General features: G+C 42.7%; 1 protein-coding gene across 1 annotated transcript; it reads left to right on the forward strand.

Annotated features, from left to right (window-relative positions):
- Positions 1 to 510: 510 nt before the first annotated feature.
- Fkbp14 (FKBP prolyl isomerase 14) lies at positions 511 to 13,055 on the forward strand. Its single transcript, XM_057774743.1, has 4 exons — positions 511 to 794; positions 3,458 to 3,609; positions 6,153 to 6,280; positions 11,015 to 13,055. Exons 1-4 carry the CDS (start codon positions 598 to 600, stop codon positions 11,171 to 11,173), a joined length of 636 nt encoding a protein of 211 aa, XP_057630726.1. The 5' UTR covers positions 511 to 597; the 3' UTR covers positions 11,174 to 13,055.
- Positions 13,056 to 15,194: the final 2,139 nt, after the last annotated feature.

The raw sequence follows: 15,194 nt of genomic DNA on the forward strand, positions 1-15,194 counted from the left end.
GTGCTTTGGGAACCTTAAAGCATTCTTCTAATTCTGAGCCATCGTTTATGGTATCCTGGAGAGTGTGTATGTGGTGCTGGGGTCCTCTCTAGTATCCGGTCTTTGCAAAAGTCCAAGTGTCACCTGGCCCGGGGCTCTTCAGTGACTCAGTTGGAGTTCTTCACAGAGGCAAAGCCCTCCCGCAAGGTGTTAAGTGTTAGCTCTGCACCCAGCTGCCCTCCCAAGGTGGGAGAATCTCCTAATCCGCCGGCTCTAGGACTACTCGGAGAGGCTGGACCCTGCCTTCTGACCCAACGCCACACCGAAACACTACACTGTTGCAGCGCCATTGGCTGGAGAGGAGCCTGAGTGACAGCATCGCCAGCCAGTAGAAGGCAGGCTTTCCCCAGCAGCCTCCAGACCAGAGCCAATCTTGTTGGGATGGAGCTTAACTCTTTAAAGGAGAGTTCACAGTGTGTGGGAAAGTTGGTAGTAAAAGTGCCACGTCTTCCTAGGTGGTTGGGTGGGGGGGGAGTCCTGAACTTACCCGAGGCTGTTGCCGCTTTCGGCACTTTTTTAACTCTATGAAGTCGGGGGCCCTTTCTCTGCTTTGGTAACATGAGTTTTTTCTTGTGGAACGCGATCTTGACACTGTGGGTCACGGCTGTGAGTGGAGCTTTGATCCCTGAGCCAGAGGTGAAAATCGAAGTTCTCCAGAAGCCTTTCATCTGCCATCGCAAGACCAAGGGAGGAGACCTGATGTTGGTCCACTACGAGGGCTATTTAGAAAAGGACGGCTCCCTGTTTCACTCCACGTAAGTAATTATGCCTCGCAGGCAGAACGATGACGGACCCACCCAGGCACCCCAGCCCTCCTACCTGTAAAATTAACAGTTCCTTTACCTCTAAAAACAGAAACAAAACACTGAAACATCTCTCTTACCTACGGGGAAAGAAAATTGTCAAAAGCCAGTTTTAGAGAACAAGGCCTTGAAAGGACTTTTTGGAAACTTGTTTTGATAAGTTAAATTCCTTACACTTTTATTCTTTATAAAATTAGATCCAGAATATTTGAAGTTTTACAAAAATAGTAGTTATAATTAAGCAGTAAGTCGAAAAGGCTTAATAGAATCGTCTACCTTCTACTTCTAGGCAAATTATCTGATTTTACTTTTAATTGGTCATAAGAGATATTAAAACGTGTCACTCTGCTTCAGGAGCAAAATGCGCAATCGTCTATTTACCGCCTTCTGAAAGATGCACAAGTGCTCTTTCATTGACCTGTCTAACTGTCTAGCGTGTGGCATTTTGGTCAAAGCACAGGCTGGTGATTTCAGGAGTTCTTCCTTTCTTTTCGAAAGTCAGGCTTCCTCCGTGGAGTAGGTGTGGTTTTAGAAGTCCTAGTGGAAGGATTTCCAGGTGCTTGGCGCTAGCAATTTCTTTTCTCTAAACAAAGAAAAACAGCAGGTAACGTTCACAAGTGGAATATTTCCTTTCTGGAAGTGTTTAGTGAGCACTTCCTCAGGGACATTCTGGAAGTTCACCTTCTCACCACCTTCACCCATTCATTCATCCAGCCTGTGAATCGCCCCTTGAAAGGGGGCATTTCAGGTCCTGGAGATACAGCGTTTACTAAAAATAAGTTCTGGTCCTCCAGCAGCACTCCTTGTGCAGGGAACGGGAGATGGGACAAGGCTCACTTGGTGGAGAATGCAGAATGTTCAGAGCACTGGCAAAGCGCGGGGAGCCTGTGGTCAGTTGCGCCGAGGTGGAGGGTAAAGACGCATTCAGAACAGAACAGCCCGGAGATTGATGCGTGGAGATTATCAAGGCAGAGCTGCAGGAGGACTTTGCCAATGAGGGAATCCTAGGCGCTAAGCCTGAAGCTTTAGCTCACCTTAGGTCCTTAGGTTGGTTTTGTTTTAATAAACTGCTTGGAGAGGTGGTCTTTTGTGAGGGTTGAGGATAGTGAATGACATTTCTCTCTGAACACTGTTTGCCCTGGTAAAAGGTTCCAAAAACAGCCAGCCGGAAGGTGGTGGCACACGCCTTTAATCCCAGCACTCTGGAGGCAGAGGCAGGTGGATCTCTGTGAGTTCGAGGCCAGCCTGTTACAAGAGCTAGTTCCAGGACAGGCCCCCAAACCACAGAGAAACCCTGTCTCAAAAAAAAAAAAAAAAAACAACAATAACAAACCAAACAAACGAAAAGGTTCCAAAAACAGTTTGTCCTCGCCAGTAAGGCCAGTGCACGACAGATAGCAACCGATGATGTGACTCTGCCCTTCAAGGTTTCAGTTATAGGCTTGCTTTCAGTCTGGTCCCTTTCATATCTAGCCTGCTTTCCTTCCGGTCTTAGAGCCAACAACCTGGATGGATATTTTGTAGCATTTCGCTATTATGTTCCAGAACTTTGGGAAGGGACTGTCGTTATGCAACCTACATGTAAAATCATAGGCCTGGCTAACTGGGTATAATGATAATGAAGAAATATCATTAAATGAGTCTGCAAAGAGTGTTATGTGTTGCCAGAACCATCATCTATATGATGAATAGCTTAGCTGTAATAAGAAATGTGGCCAAATGTAGTTAGTTCCAATGATTGCTGCTTCACCATTCTTTTTGCCCCATGATCACGAGGGAACATGCAGGACAAGAAGGAACGCCATTTACGCAGTTTTTGTGACCATGGTACCCACAAACCTAACACAAGGATGTTTTATTTATATCCAAGAATTATTCTGAAATAGGATTCTTTCCTTGCTCTCTACCAGTTGGACTAAGCTGGTCTCTCAGGATACTCTGACATTTTTCTGTTCCTTTACCCTCCAGAACTTGAGGGGCTACTGCTCCAGGATTTGCCAAGTAGCCCCATAGTAGATCTCTGGAGAGGGTCTGGGTGTAAGTGGAGATTTAGGGTGAAAGCAGAACCATGAGTAAACTGTACATCAGAAAGGCCTGTAGGCAGGAAGTAAGATAATCCTGCCTCTGTGTGTGGGGTCGAATAGGCCTTCACAGTTTAGTAGTAATTCTCATAGCCTTGTATCTCCTTCTCAAACTCAAGACATTCCCTGAGTTTCTCCTTGGTCTATGGCCCTCCTGGGAAGTCACTAAGACCTTGAACTTAGGGGTTAGGTTTATCTGATATCAATGTTAGCACACTTAACTTTAATTTCCTGTATACAAAATGTTAATACTAGTATAGCTGGCCCTGTCTGCAGGTCCTGTGTCCCTTGATTCAAATATAGATCCAAAATATTTGAAATATATGTATATGTGTGTTTATTGAGCTTTAGTTTCTACTGCTGGTGGGTAGAAAAAATGAAGCGCAGCAGTGCTCTTTGTTATAAAGTCACTAAAACTATCTCTAATGTGTACAGTGCTTACCTAGCATTTGTGGGACTCTGGCTTCAATTTTTAGCAGGGGATGGGGGGGAGAACATAATTATTTGAATTCTGATGTGTTTTCTTTCTGGTAGTCACAAACATAACAATGGTCAGCCCATCTGGTTCACCCTGGGCATCCTGGAGGCTCTCAAAGGCTGGGACCAAGGCTTGAAGGGGATGTGTGTGGGAGAGAAGAGAAAGCTCATCATTCCTCCAGCCTTGGGCTACGGCAAAGAAGGGAAAGGTAAAGTTGTGTGACCTTCACTGCTGTGCATCTCTGAATGCTTCCTCCTTTCCTCCTTCCCAGACAGAAACCCACCGGCTCACTTTAACAATGCAACAGAAAGGCCATTTAGCAAAAGTGTCTTGATGATCTGAACGTTTGGAATACAGATCATTGGCTATGATTTGATGTGGTAGCTGTGTGTGTGTGTGTGTGTGTGTGTACAGTTTATAGCCAGGAAATCTTCCATACTGTAGGTCTCATTAGGAGTCCTTTCATTCTTGCTTTTAAATGTATTTGTAAAGTTTTCAATGGCTTATTTTAATTTTATTTATTTATTTTTGTGTTTTTAAGACAGGGTTTCCCTGGCTGCCCTGGAACTTGCTCTGTAAATCAGGCTGGCCTTCTAACTCAGAGATCTGCCTGACTCCACTTTATGAGTTCTGGGATTAAAGATGTGTGCCACCACTGCCCGGCTCAATAGCTTATTTTAAAATAATTCATTGACTTGAATTAAAAATAATTCTCTCTGTGTGATAAGCTACCTGGCTGGTCCATACAGCTTTTGTATCAATTTGTTTCAAGTCACAGCATACCTGGTGTTTAGGATGAGTTCAGGTAACTCTCCAAGGGTTGTTTGGGGATGCTTATCAGATGGCCCCAGCTGTAGTCTCTTCACTGAAATCTGCTCTGAGCCAATGGCCAGGTCTGAAGTGACAGGTTAGTGAAGCAGGCTGTCTACCACTGTGTTGTTTCTGATATTAAAACAATCGGAACCAACCCGAGTGTGTTATCACCAGAGGTTAGCCAAATCAAAGGTATGCTTCTTATTAAAAGTGCCGTTTGCAAAAAGTTTGTGTTATATATGAAATGTGTGTGGTGTAAAAGTAGCTGATAGATTTTCCCCATGAGTGAAAGGGGAAGTATATGCACATTTATTCCCAATGAATAAAATATTCATAGTGTACTATGATTCTGAGAATTGCATTCATTTCTGATTCTATTGTCCAAATTCTCGATGAAGAAGATGTAATATGTGTACAGTGAAGAAGCTATTGTAAGAAGCCGTCAGAAGCAGATAGAAAATCACTCTGATGTGGTTTAAATAGATTTCACACCATTTGTCCGCAAAGCGTAGCCCTCGACCAACTGGGGGTCAAGCATCCTTGCCCCAGTTTCCTAAGGAGGTTGAGTGCTGTATATGAATATGATGTACTCCAAAGTAGGACTTGCTATCTAAGCCATGTCCCACAGGCTTGGTTATTCACCAAATGCAACTCTGATCATATTCTCTACAGAAAGCCATCCAGTATCTAGGGAAGGTGTCTCTAATGCCTAGACGTAGTCTTTCTTTCTCGCGTCTTTGTTCTTTTGTTCTGAACTTTATGTATGCAGAGCAGCCGTAGTTGTCCATGACATACTTAATTCAGCTGTATATCATAGGCACTCCCTTCAGTATCGTGAAACTAACTCTTCTAATCTGTGTTTGCCACTGGTTTTGTAGTGTGTTAGTGCACGCTTGCATGCCTCCGTGGGAAGACACCAGCTTTCCCACCGACCTAGTGCATGTCCCTTCCCTGTGCCAGCGCGATGGTAAGCTCTGCCCCACACTGTGAGCGTTGCCCTTTTCTTACTGCCCTTCCTTCCGTGGAACTTTGAGGAGATGGGGGTGTAGCTAAAACTTGGCTAATGCGTGTGTCCAGACCTTTCTGTTATATAGAGTTGTAAGAAAGCAAGTTTGAAACAAAAATAAATGCCCACAATTCCAAGAAGGGTTTGTTTCTTTGATTATTAATTGGACTGTTTTTGTTTATACCCTGAGATTTTTAACAAATGCATAAAGTTCTTTGTTAGGGAGGTATTTCCTAAGTTGTTGAAAATTTTGAATGTTCCTTTATTATTTTTAAGACCCGTAAGAAAATTATTTCTTAGTAACATATAAAGCACTTACTGTTTACCAAGACTAACACTGAGGATTTTGTTTTTGTATGAGTTTTCCCCTTATATCCTTCTCACAGACTCCTAAGGTAGAAAACATTATCAATCTTATTTTACAGACAAGGAAGGAATTGATGCCTAGAGGCGGCAGTTGTGAACAGAGCTCACACTATTATATACTGCCTCCCAGTGGCAGACACAGCAGCACCACCCCTATGTACTTGAAGGTCAAGACTTTCTAATCTAAATTAGTAAATCTCTTGTAATATAATTAAGTCTGAACTACTCAAAGCCCTTTAAAAGTCATTCTTGACATATAACATAAAGGGTCTTAATTATATTTGAAATTTAGCATCGAGACTTTTAGAAACATCTGCCTCTGTACATGTATTTCATTGCTGCTGCAAACTAGAGTGCTTTTGTTCTGCCATTTGGGGTTAGTCCTTCTTGTGACCTACTTTTCATTCCTGGGTAAAGTGTAGCTATAGAATAAGTGATAACCACCATCTGTGACCGTCAAAGAGTCTCTCCATTTACTATAGTTAAAATGTCTGTTACCACAATTGATTTTGTTATGAATACTTTTAGATCTTCTAAGTAAAAACTTCCCTATCTCTTCATCTCAGGCAAAATCCCCCCAGAGAGCACATTGATATTCAACATTGACCTCCTGGAGATTCGAAATGGCCCACGGTCCCATGAATCATTTCAAGAAATGGATCTGAATGACGACTGGAAGCTCTCTAAGCATGAGGTGATCATACCCTCTACCTCTGTGCTGTCTTCTTCTGCTTCTTTAAGGCCCACCCTTGCAGAAATGCATGAGCTGCTGGGAGAAGGAAGATTGTTGTGGGAACTGTGGGCTGTGTTCCTGCCGCCCCAGCTCCTGGTTGCCTGGCTAGCTTATGCCCCAAAATAACGACACACAAACTGTATTCTTTTAAACACTGCTTGGCCCATTAGCTCTAGCCCTTACTGGCTAATTCTCATATCCCGATCAACCCATCTCTAATAATCTGTGTAGCACTAGTCTTACCGGGAAAGATTCAGCATGTCTGACCTGGCGGCTGGCTGCATTGCTTCTGGCTCTGAGAGGAGCTGCATGATTTTTGAGCTCACTTCCTCTTCCTCCCAGCATTCTGTTCTGTTTACTCCACCCACCTATGTTCTAACCTATGAGGGCCAAGCAGTTTCTTTATTATTTAACCAATGACCTTCCTCCATCAGAAGATCAGTGTTCTTCAGTGAAATGACACTGGGCATGTTAGCCACAGTCCAGGGCAGGCCCCATGCTCAGGAGTAGTGGCCAACACCAACTGGACTCCCATGGCTTTTAGTGACTTTATTTTTAAAAAAGAGAAAGGAGCCAGCGGTAGTGGCACACACCTTTAATCCCAGCATTAGGGAGGCAGAGGCAGGTGGATCTCTGTGAGTTCAAGGCCAACAAGATCTACAAGAGCTAGTTCCAGGACAGGCTCCAAAGCTATAGAGAAACCTTATCTCAAAAAACCAAAATAAATAAATAAATAAAATAAGAAAGAGAAAGAACCTGACATTGGGTGAAGGGGGAAATCTGAGAGTTGTGGGTTCATAAAATATGATAAAATATACCCAATAAAATTCTCAAAGAATAAATAAATGAGGGAAATTTATTTTGTTTAGATAAAATATTATTCACAGCTTTCCCTGAAGTGCTTTGAAAGTTGCCTTTTCTGTAGGAACCCATATTGTAAGCTGGGGATTTGTAGCCCTCATGCTCACACAGCCATCTCCGCTGTCCTTTGTCCTTGGTTATGTTTTTAAAGACAATAGAAAATTGTAGCACAGGCAGTCGAAAGATACTGCTTTGATTTTCAAGTTTACAGGATCCTGGTTAGGCTCCGCTGGTGTGGCGTGATCACAGCCAGACACACCGTTTTTTTTGTTGTTGTTGTTGTTTGTTTGTTTTTTTTCACTTGTAGCTGTGGCTTTAGATGAAAGGGGAGAATATAATCTTATTCTAGAAGGACTGTCTAGAATTCTGACTCTTCTAGAAAGAAAGCCTGATGAAACCAATGTGTCCAAAGGCAGCCATTGTCCAGGCGTGCAGTTGTTTGCATTCTGACAGGAGCAGGCAGTATGCATTGTTGACCCAAGCTGGCCAAGGAACACAGCTCAGGACGGCTCATCCCGATGATCACTCTGTAGGCTACACTGCTACCTGTGCTGTCTTTGCTTAGTTATTCCATCAGAGAAAGCTCTGTTCCTTGGCAACCACTTTTGCCAAAGCTCTGGCTATTTGCAGTAAATTTTGGAGAAAGGTCTATTGAAGGAAAGCCGGAAATACTTGCATGCTCTCTATACTTGCATGCTCTCTGGGAAGAATACTGGAAGTGACAAAATATTTTTTACAACTATTATGCAAGCGTTAGGTGAACTCAAGACAAGTCCTTGTCATTACCTGACTTGTTTCAAACGGTTCTATGATAGGGTCAGAAAAGCATAGATTTGAGGCACCAGTGTTTTGGGGATCCAAGAGTAGAGAAATTTGGATATGGCTTTCAAAATAAATTTTGTTACACACCGAGTCATATATTAGCATGCAAATCCTGCTGATTAGAATGGATGCTTTGTCTTCACGATACATGCTTCATACAGGGCTTCGCTCCAGTGTGTCGCTGCCCCATCATGGAGCACAGTGGCACCAACACAGTGTGACCTCATGCCCTGTAGATCTGCCTTGCCTGGATGTAGCCTGTGGCAGGAAGGGAGGGAGGGAAGGAGAGAGGAAGGAAGGAAAGAAGGAAGGAAGGTGGATAAGCACATTTTAGAAACTAGAATCAAATGAGCAGTGGGAGAATTTGATGAGAGAAAAGAGGTGACAGGCAGTGCGGGGGTGACAGGAGGGTAGGAAGAAGAGGGAGTGACGTCTGTGGTGAACCACTTAGAAATAAACCCCTGGACAGATTTAGATGGAGCACAGATGTAAAAGAAAAGTTGCTTCTGTCAAGCATATTATAATTTTTTTCTAAAAGTAGATGTTTCTTTACCTGATTTGATTTCAAACCTCTTGATTATAAAAGCTTAGATAGAACCTTTCTAAGAGCATTTTCTCATATGTGTGAGTATGTGTGTATGTGTGTGTGTATATAATGTATATATATTTTAAAACTATTAGCTTTTGATAAGTATAATATTTCTTTCTTTTGTATTTGTTTTGTGTTGTTATTTTTGAGAAAGGGTTTCTCTATGTAGCTAGCCCTGACTGACCTAAACTCACGATATAGACCAGTCTGACTTTGAATTCAGAAATCTACTTACTTTTGCTGGCCTCAAAGGCATGTACTATCATGCCTGACAGTCTAGTATTTCTTATTACACACTTATCTCTTAGTTTCAACAAAGTGAATTATAGTGTTCAAGTAAATCAGGAAACATAATTTGTTTAAAGTTTTCTTTGGTTCTTGAGAGTCAAACAAACAAACATAAAAACATCCAGTTTATAAGAATGCTCGACTTGGGGGTGGAAAGATAGCTCAGTGGTTTAGAGCACTAACTGCTTTTTCAGAGCGCCCAGATTCCATTCCCAGCACCCACATGACTCACAACTGTCTCTAAGTCCAGTTCCAGCTGATCCGATGCCCAGTGGCCTCTTTTGACCTCCATGGGCACGAGGCACATGTGTACACATGCAGGCAAGTGCTCAGAAAATTAAAATAAATCTTTTAAAATTTCCTTTTCTATAAGTTAAACTTTAAAAGAACATTTGATTAAAAAATCAAATCTACAAACTTCTAGAAGCTTTTATAATGTTAAAAAATTTTTGAAAGTGAATTTTATTCAGTGGTTTTAATATAATGCTGTAAAATATTAGCCAAACCTAGCACACAATGCAATATGTGTGGCATGATTAAATATTTTAAAGGTTATGTTAATTCTGTGAATACTTTAAAATACTGCCCAAACATCTTTGTAAATTCTACATTTTTATTTTCAGATAAATTAGTATAACAACCAGTTTGAAAACCAAACTGAATAAAACAGGAAGACAATGTCCTAAAACTTAATGTCCGGTCCCCCCCACACACACACATTCCCCCTTAGTTATTGTCCAGTGAGTGGATGAGTCTGTTTACTGTAGGCATCCTGTGGCGAGCCAATCAGTCAAGTTTGTTTGCCACCATTCTTGATTCTCTTAAGAATGTGAGACTTCCCACAAAATGCTGTGTCTACGGGACTGTACTGGGAGTTCATAAATGAACCATTTTTCACACTTGAAGAATAGTAATAAATGCAGTTCACAGTCAGAGAATATTGGTGTATAATCCTGGAATTAAAACTGCTTATAGATGGGAGATGAAGAGGTGGCTGTCAGTGAAGCTCTTGCCATTCAAGTGTGATGACTTGAGTTCCAGGCCCAGAATCCAAGGTGGGTGTGGAAGGGTAGCAGTGTAATCCAGAGCAGGCAGATGGAGACTGGCAGCTCCCTGGAGGTTGCCAGCCAATCCAAAGTTCTAAGTGAGAGACCATAAATAAGACTGAGAAAAGAGACTGACTTCTGGCCTCTGTATACTGGCACACACACGTGCATACATGCACAACCCCGCGCGAACAAGCACATGCATATACACCTGAGAGCACACACAAATTTAAATGAACTGCCAAATAAACAGCTTCAAGTAAATGCTGACTTCTTAATGTGAAACTTTAAGAATGAAAGTGAAGCCCCTTAAAACAAGCAAAGGAACTGGGGAGATGGCTGTGTGTGGTAAGTGCTGGCCATGCAGGCCTGAGGACCTGGGTTGGGATCCTTAGTACCATGCGAAAAGCAGAGTATGGCAGTGCCTGCCTCCAATCCTAGCACAGAGGAGGCAGAGACAGGGAGCTGCCTGGGACTGGTTAGCCCGCCTGGGTAGCAATCAGTGAGCTTCAGGTTCAGTGAGAGACCACATCTCAAGCTATGAGGGGGAAGAATGGTGAAGGGACACACACGGATACACACACACAGACACACACACACACGGATACACACACACAGACACACACACACACGGATACACACACATAAGGATACACACACACACAGACACATACACACGGATGCACACACACAGATGCACACATACACATGGATACACACACACAGATACACACACTTGGATACACACACATGGATACACACACGGATACACACACACGGATATACACACACAGATACACACACATGGATATACATGCACACAGATACACACATTTTTTAAAAAGGCAAGTAATAGGTTTTAATAAAAACTATATTTAATACAAACATGTATATTTGAGTGTGTCTGTGTGTATATATGATATAAGCATATTTTCATTTCTGAAAACTATTTGGTATCTCCATCATTCCTGCAAAGCAAAGATTGCTCTTCTTCCTTTAGGAATGGGTCACAGAGTTGTTTTGTTCTTACTGTGTATCATTGCAATGATGCAGTGTGGATTATTATTAACAAGAACTGTTATTTTGTAGGTTAAAGTGTATCTGAAGAAGGAGTTTGAGAAGCACGGTGCAGTGGTGAATGAAAGTCACCATGATGCTTTGGTGGAGGATATCTTTGATAAAGAAGATGAAGACAAAGATGGCTTTATCTCAGCTAGAGAATTTACATATGTGCATGACGAACTGTGAGGGTGCACCTGCCATTGTATAGCATCCATCTGTAAAGGGAAGACGGTACCTTTAAAGAAAGTTGTAGTTTTGAGCAACATTCTGTTCTTGCTTTGTTTGCTTTCAGTTTTATGTTATTTTCTGTTATTTAAGAAACCCCATAGACTTTGTAAATATCTATATTATTCTTTTAAGTTATTGGGAAGAAACAGTCATCTTTGAGTACACTTCTGGGCCATTCCAAGTTCACACGAAGCTTGTCTGCTTGCTTCCTTCTCACAGCAATATTTTGCAGCTGGAAACGTGCCACAACATACAGACAGGTTGTAGGACAAATCGGCTCCCTAGGGCTTGTTCCTTTCAGGTAATAATGAAGTTTTTTCTTTACCTATTTTTGAGTCCCTGCCTGAGGAGGCATATGGTAGGCCTCATTCCTAAACAGTTATGGCCTCACTGTGGAGATGTGCAGTGTTGGATGATTAATGGAGTTAGCAGCTCGTGAATAGGTGTGCATTGAAGCATTCTGCCCCGACTTCATAGTGGCTAATGGCCTAGTAAAATAAGTCAGACAAATCATTTATGTGTTTGTTTCCTTGTAATCAATGATTCAAAATATGGTGGGCCTGGCAGAGAGTTGTATTTTTGGTCAATGTTTACTTTTAAGGCTACCAGATAAGCCTCTTGATTCCTCACTCAATAAAGTTTACAGTTAGTACATTATTTCACAATAACAATGAATTATGGGAGGAATTAGTAAATCAACTAGACTATCCCATTTCTGACTCATTGAAAATGAGGCCGACCTATACCAACTTCTATCACTACTTATCCTGAGTTTGAAAACGGACTTTTTTCATTTTCTCTCAAATTGACTTGTAAAAATGACAACTAATTCTGTTTTAAAAAATTGATTTTAATCAAATTGGCTGTTATCTTAAATACTTACAGCAGACTTTCCAGATCTCTATCTGTTAGACATAGGTTCTCATAGTTTATAAAAATGGGTCACATGTTCTACTGTTGTCTGACCATTGTTGTTCTGACACCTTCGGGAAGCTTCTGGGTCTGATGGTACCTCTTTATGGATGAGGGTGCTGTTCAGAGTTGACAGATGAGCCCAGCGCTGGTGGTTAAGCTACAGACACATCTTCAGCCCTGAGTTCACTTTTCTACTTCTGTGCTAAGGAAGAAGCAGCGAGTTTGTATGTATCAGTTGGGCCCCATTTCCCTTCGCACCTTTACCTCCGGGAACAGTTCCTGACTGATCCTGGCAGATCCCAGCTCTCCTCAGGATTCAGGAATGCCTGTGTTCTCATAGAATAATCTTCATATTTGCTCCCAGTGAGAGGGGCCAGGTCTTAATTCACCCATTCCCATCCCCTGATGTTTGTAGAAATTAGATGACTTCACTGTCTACGCATTGACACTTTCCTAGCTAAAGCATGTTGTTGGGAAGACCATACTCTAGGACCTGTTTTTGAAGATGTCAGGTATAACCGTGAAATGATTGTCAGCACTGCCTTTTTCTCGATCTTAGGAGGTTGTGGAAAGGCCTGTGACTGTCTTGAGAGGACAGTGGGGTGTCTTGAAGCCTGCCTTACACCGAAACTGCGACCACCATCTGTGTTGGAACAAGGAAGGAGAAAGAATCTTGATTATTGGATTGTATAAATTTGTATCGGTCCTCAGCTAAACAGTCAAACAAGTGTGAAAGAAAGACATGCCAGTAATAATGGTTGCTTAAGTCTTCTGCCTTTTGTATAGCAATATCTTTGCACCCTCCCATTAGCGGGAATAATCAAATACCAACTGTGACTTCACATATATGTCATTTAACTCATAACTGTTCCATGTGTCATATTTAAATTTCTATGTCTATTGTGATACTCCTTTTGCAAATAAAGTTTATTTGGGAAATAATTGGTTTTGCAAAAAAATGTTTTGCGTGTGTATACATGTGTCGTGTTTGTATATGTTGGGGGCACAGATGTGTGTGCAGGTACAGTGGTCTTCCTGGATTTTTCCAGCAGTACATGGAGGCAGGATCTCTCACTGAACCTGGAGCTCTTTGTTTTGGCTATCCAGCTTGATCCAGGAGTTCTGTCTCTGTCTCCTATGCAGCAGGGTTGCACCTAAGCCAGTTTGCCCACTGACTTTCTTATGTGGGTTCTGGGAAGCTGATGCTCAAGGCATCATCCCTGTTCATCCCCTCAACCCTGATTTTATGGGAAAAAAAGAACGATATTAAAGCAGCTGTGCCGCTTCTTCCTCCTCTCTCTCCCTCCTGTCTCTCCTTGCTGAGGATGGAGCCTTCTGTATGTCAAGCCACAGACCTGCCCCCCGTAGTTCCTCTCACATCTTAGTCTCGGTTTCATGATAGAGTGGGCAAGATGGACAGTGGCAGGAGATGGGCAGAGTGGTGCGGCCAGTCTCTGCGGAGCTCTGCTATGTGGTTCGCCAGAAAAGCTGTTGCTTCAAGTTAACAGGAAACCTGATCATTAAGGGCAGTGGTTGATAGTGAACTTCACACAGGGCTTATGGGTAGGGATAGGGGAAGGCAGGAGGGTGGGTGTTGTCCCTGTTGTTTAGGTTTGGCACCTGATTGTGTGTGTAGCAGGTGGACAAGGTTTCTGCCTGTTGAGTAGATTGGTGTCATCAGATGCCTAGGTGATGACATGGGATGCCCTGGTTGTCACAGATAGCAAGAAACAATAATTTCTGCTTCAGATGAAGCAATTAGCTGTTTGGAGTTCTTCTTGTGTAAATGAACTGTACTTATGAAGTGAATTAGTTCCACAGTGTTGTTTAGAGTTCGGCATGCTCCCTCTCGCCACAGAACTGAACGGTGTGTGTGTGTGTGCGTGTGTGTGTGTGTTAGAAGTGGTCCTTGGTGTCCGAAAATTCCAAGATGGGAAAGCATCGATTTGATGACATAGTATGGAGGAAATTCCAGTCGCCTTTTATTTGAAAAGAAAATTAGCACTGTCATGATAACTCTAGGGAAAAATAATTTCTTTTCCAAAGATACAGAGCACTTAGCAGTGGCCTTTTTGTTTTGTTTTTCGCTTTTTACCCGCTTTAGCTTGAATTGGAATCTAAATTATCAGCCATTATTTTAAATGTGTATGCCCGTCTAAAACACGTCTGCCTTGTGCAGGACCATCTGGCAGCCAAACTGCTTCAGTCTTCCAGAGTCCAACTGGGCCTGCCCACGAAAGATCATCACAGCTGGCCTTGTCAAAAGGACACACCAGGAGGATCATGGGACCCTCACCTCACTATCCAGCCACCACCATCCCCAACCACTTGTATGCAATTATGACCTAGTTGAATGTGGCCTTGGGGTCTCTAGGAGGAGCTAGAGGATAGAGGTTGGGAAGGATGAGGGGAGGAGGTTTCAGCTATGCAGCATGCAGAAACCATGATCCTTGCTGGGTGCCCATCTATCTGTGTGGCTGCTTCACCCATGCTCCTACCTGCAGTCCCTCACCTGCTGCTTTGTAAGCCAGCTTCATAAACTCTAGTAAACTTTGGTGGAATCACACCCTAGTTCATCATTAGGACTTTAGGAGGAGCCGTAGAGGTTCTGTATGTCTCTCCCCAAGGAAAGAATTTTAGCGACCTGCTTCTCTCCCTGGCTATCTGTATGTAGTATTCATAGGCATATGATTTCTGCATTCCCTTTAGTACAATAAAACCCACAAACTCTTACCTATGTAACAATATGAGTTGATGTGAGTTTGGGGTCTGATTGATGGGGCTTTCTTCTGTCATCTTGGGGGCAGGATGGTGGAGGGACAGCTGATAAGTGTGCTTTCCTGGCGCATGCAAGGCCTTGGGTTCTGTCTCTGGAGCCACAAAGAGTTACATGATGCCATCTTTTTGTCTTTCTTCTTTCCTCTTGCTCTCTCTTGTTCCCTCATGTTCCCTGCTTCAGAACTGCAGGAAGAGCCTGGCTTCAAAGCTCAGCCCTCAAATCAATGACAGGCACCCTTGGTGCCTACAGGTGGCAGGACCCTAACAATGGTTCCTTCCTTTGAGG

The sequence above is a fragment of the Chionomys nivalis genome, chromosome 1, assembly GCF_950005125.1.
Source record: "Chionomys nivalis chromosome 1, mChiNiv1.1, whole genome shotgun sequence".
NCBI classification, from domain to species: Eukaryota; Metazoa; Chordata; class Mammalia; order Rodentia; family Cricetidae; genus Chionomys; species Chionomys nivalis.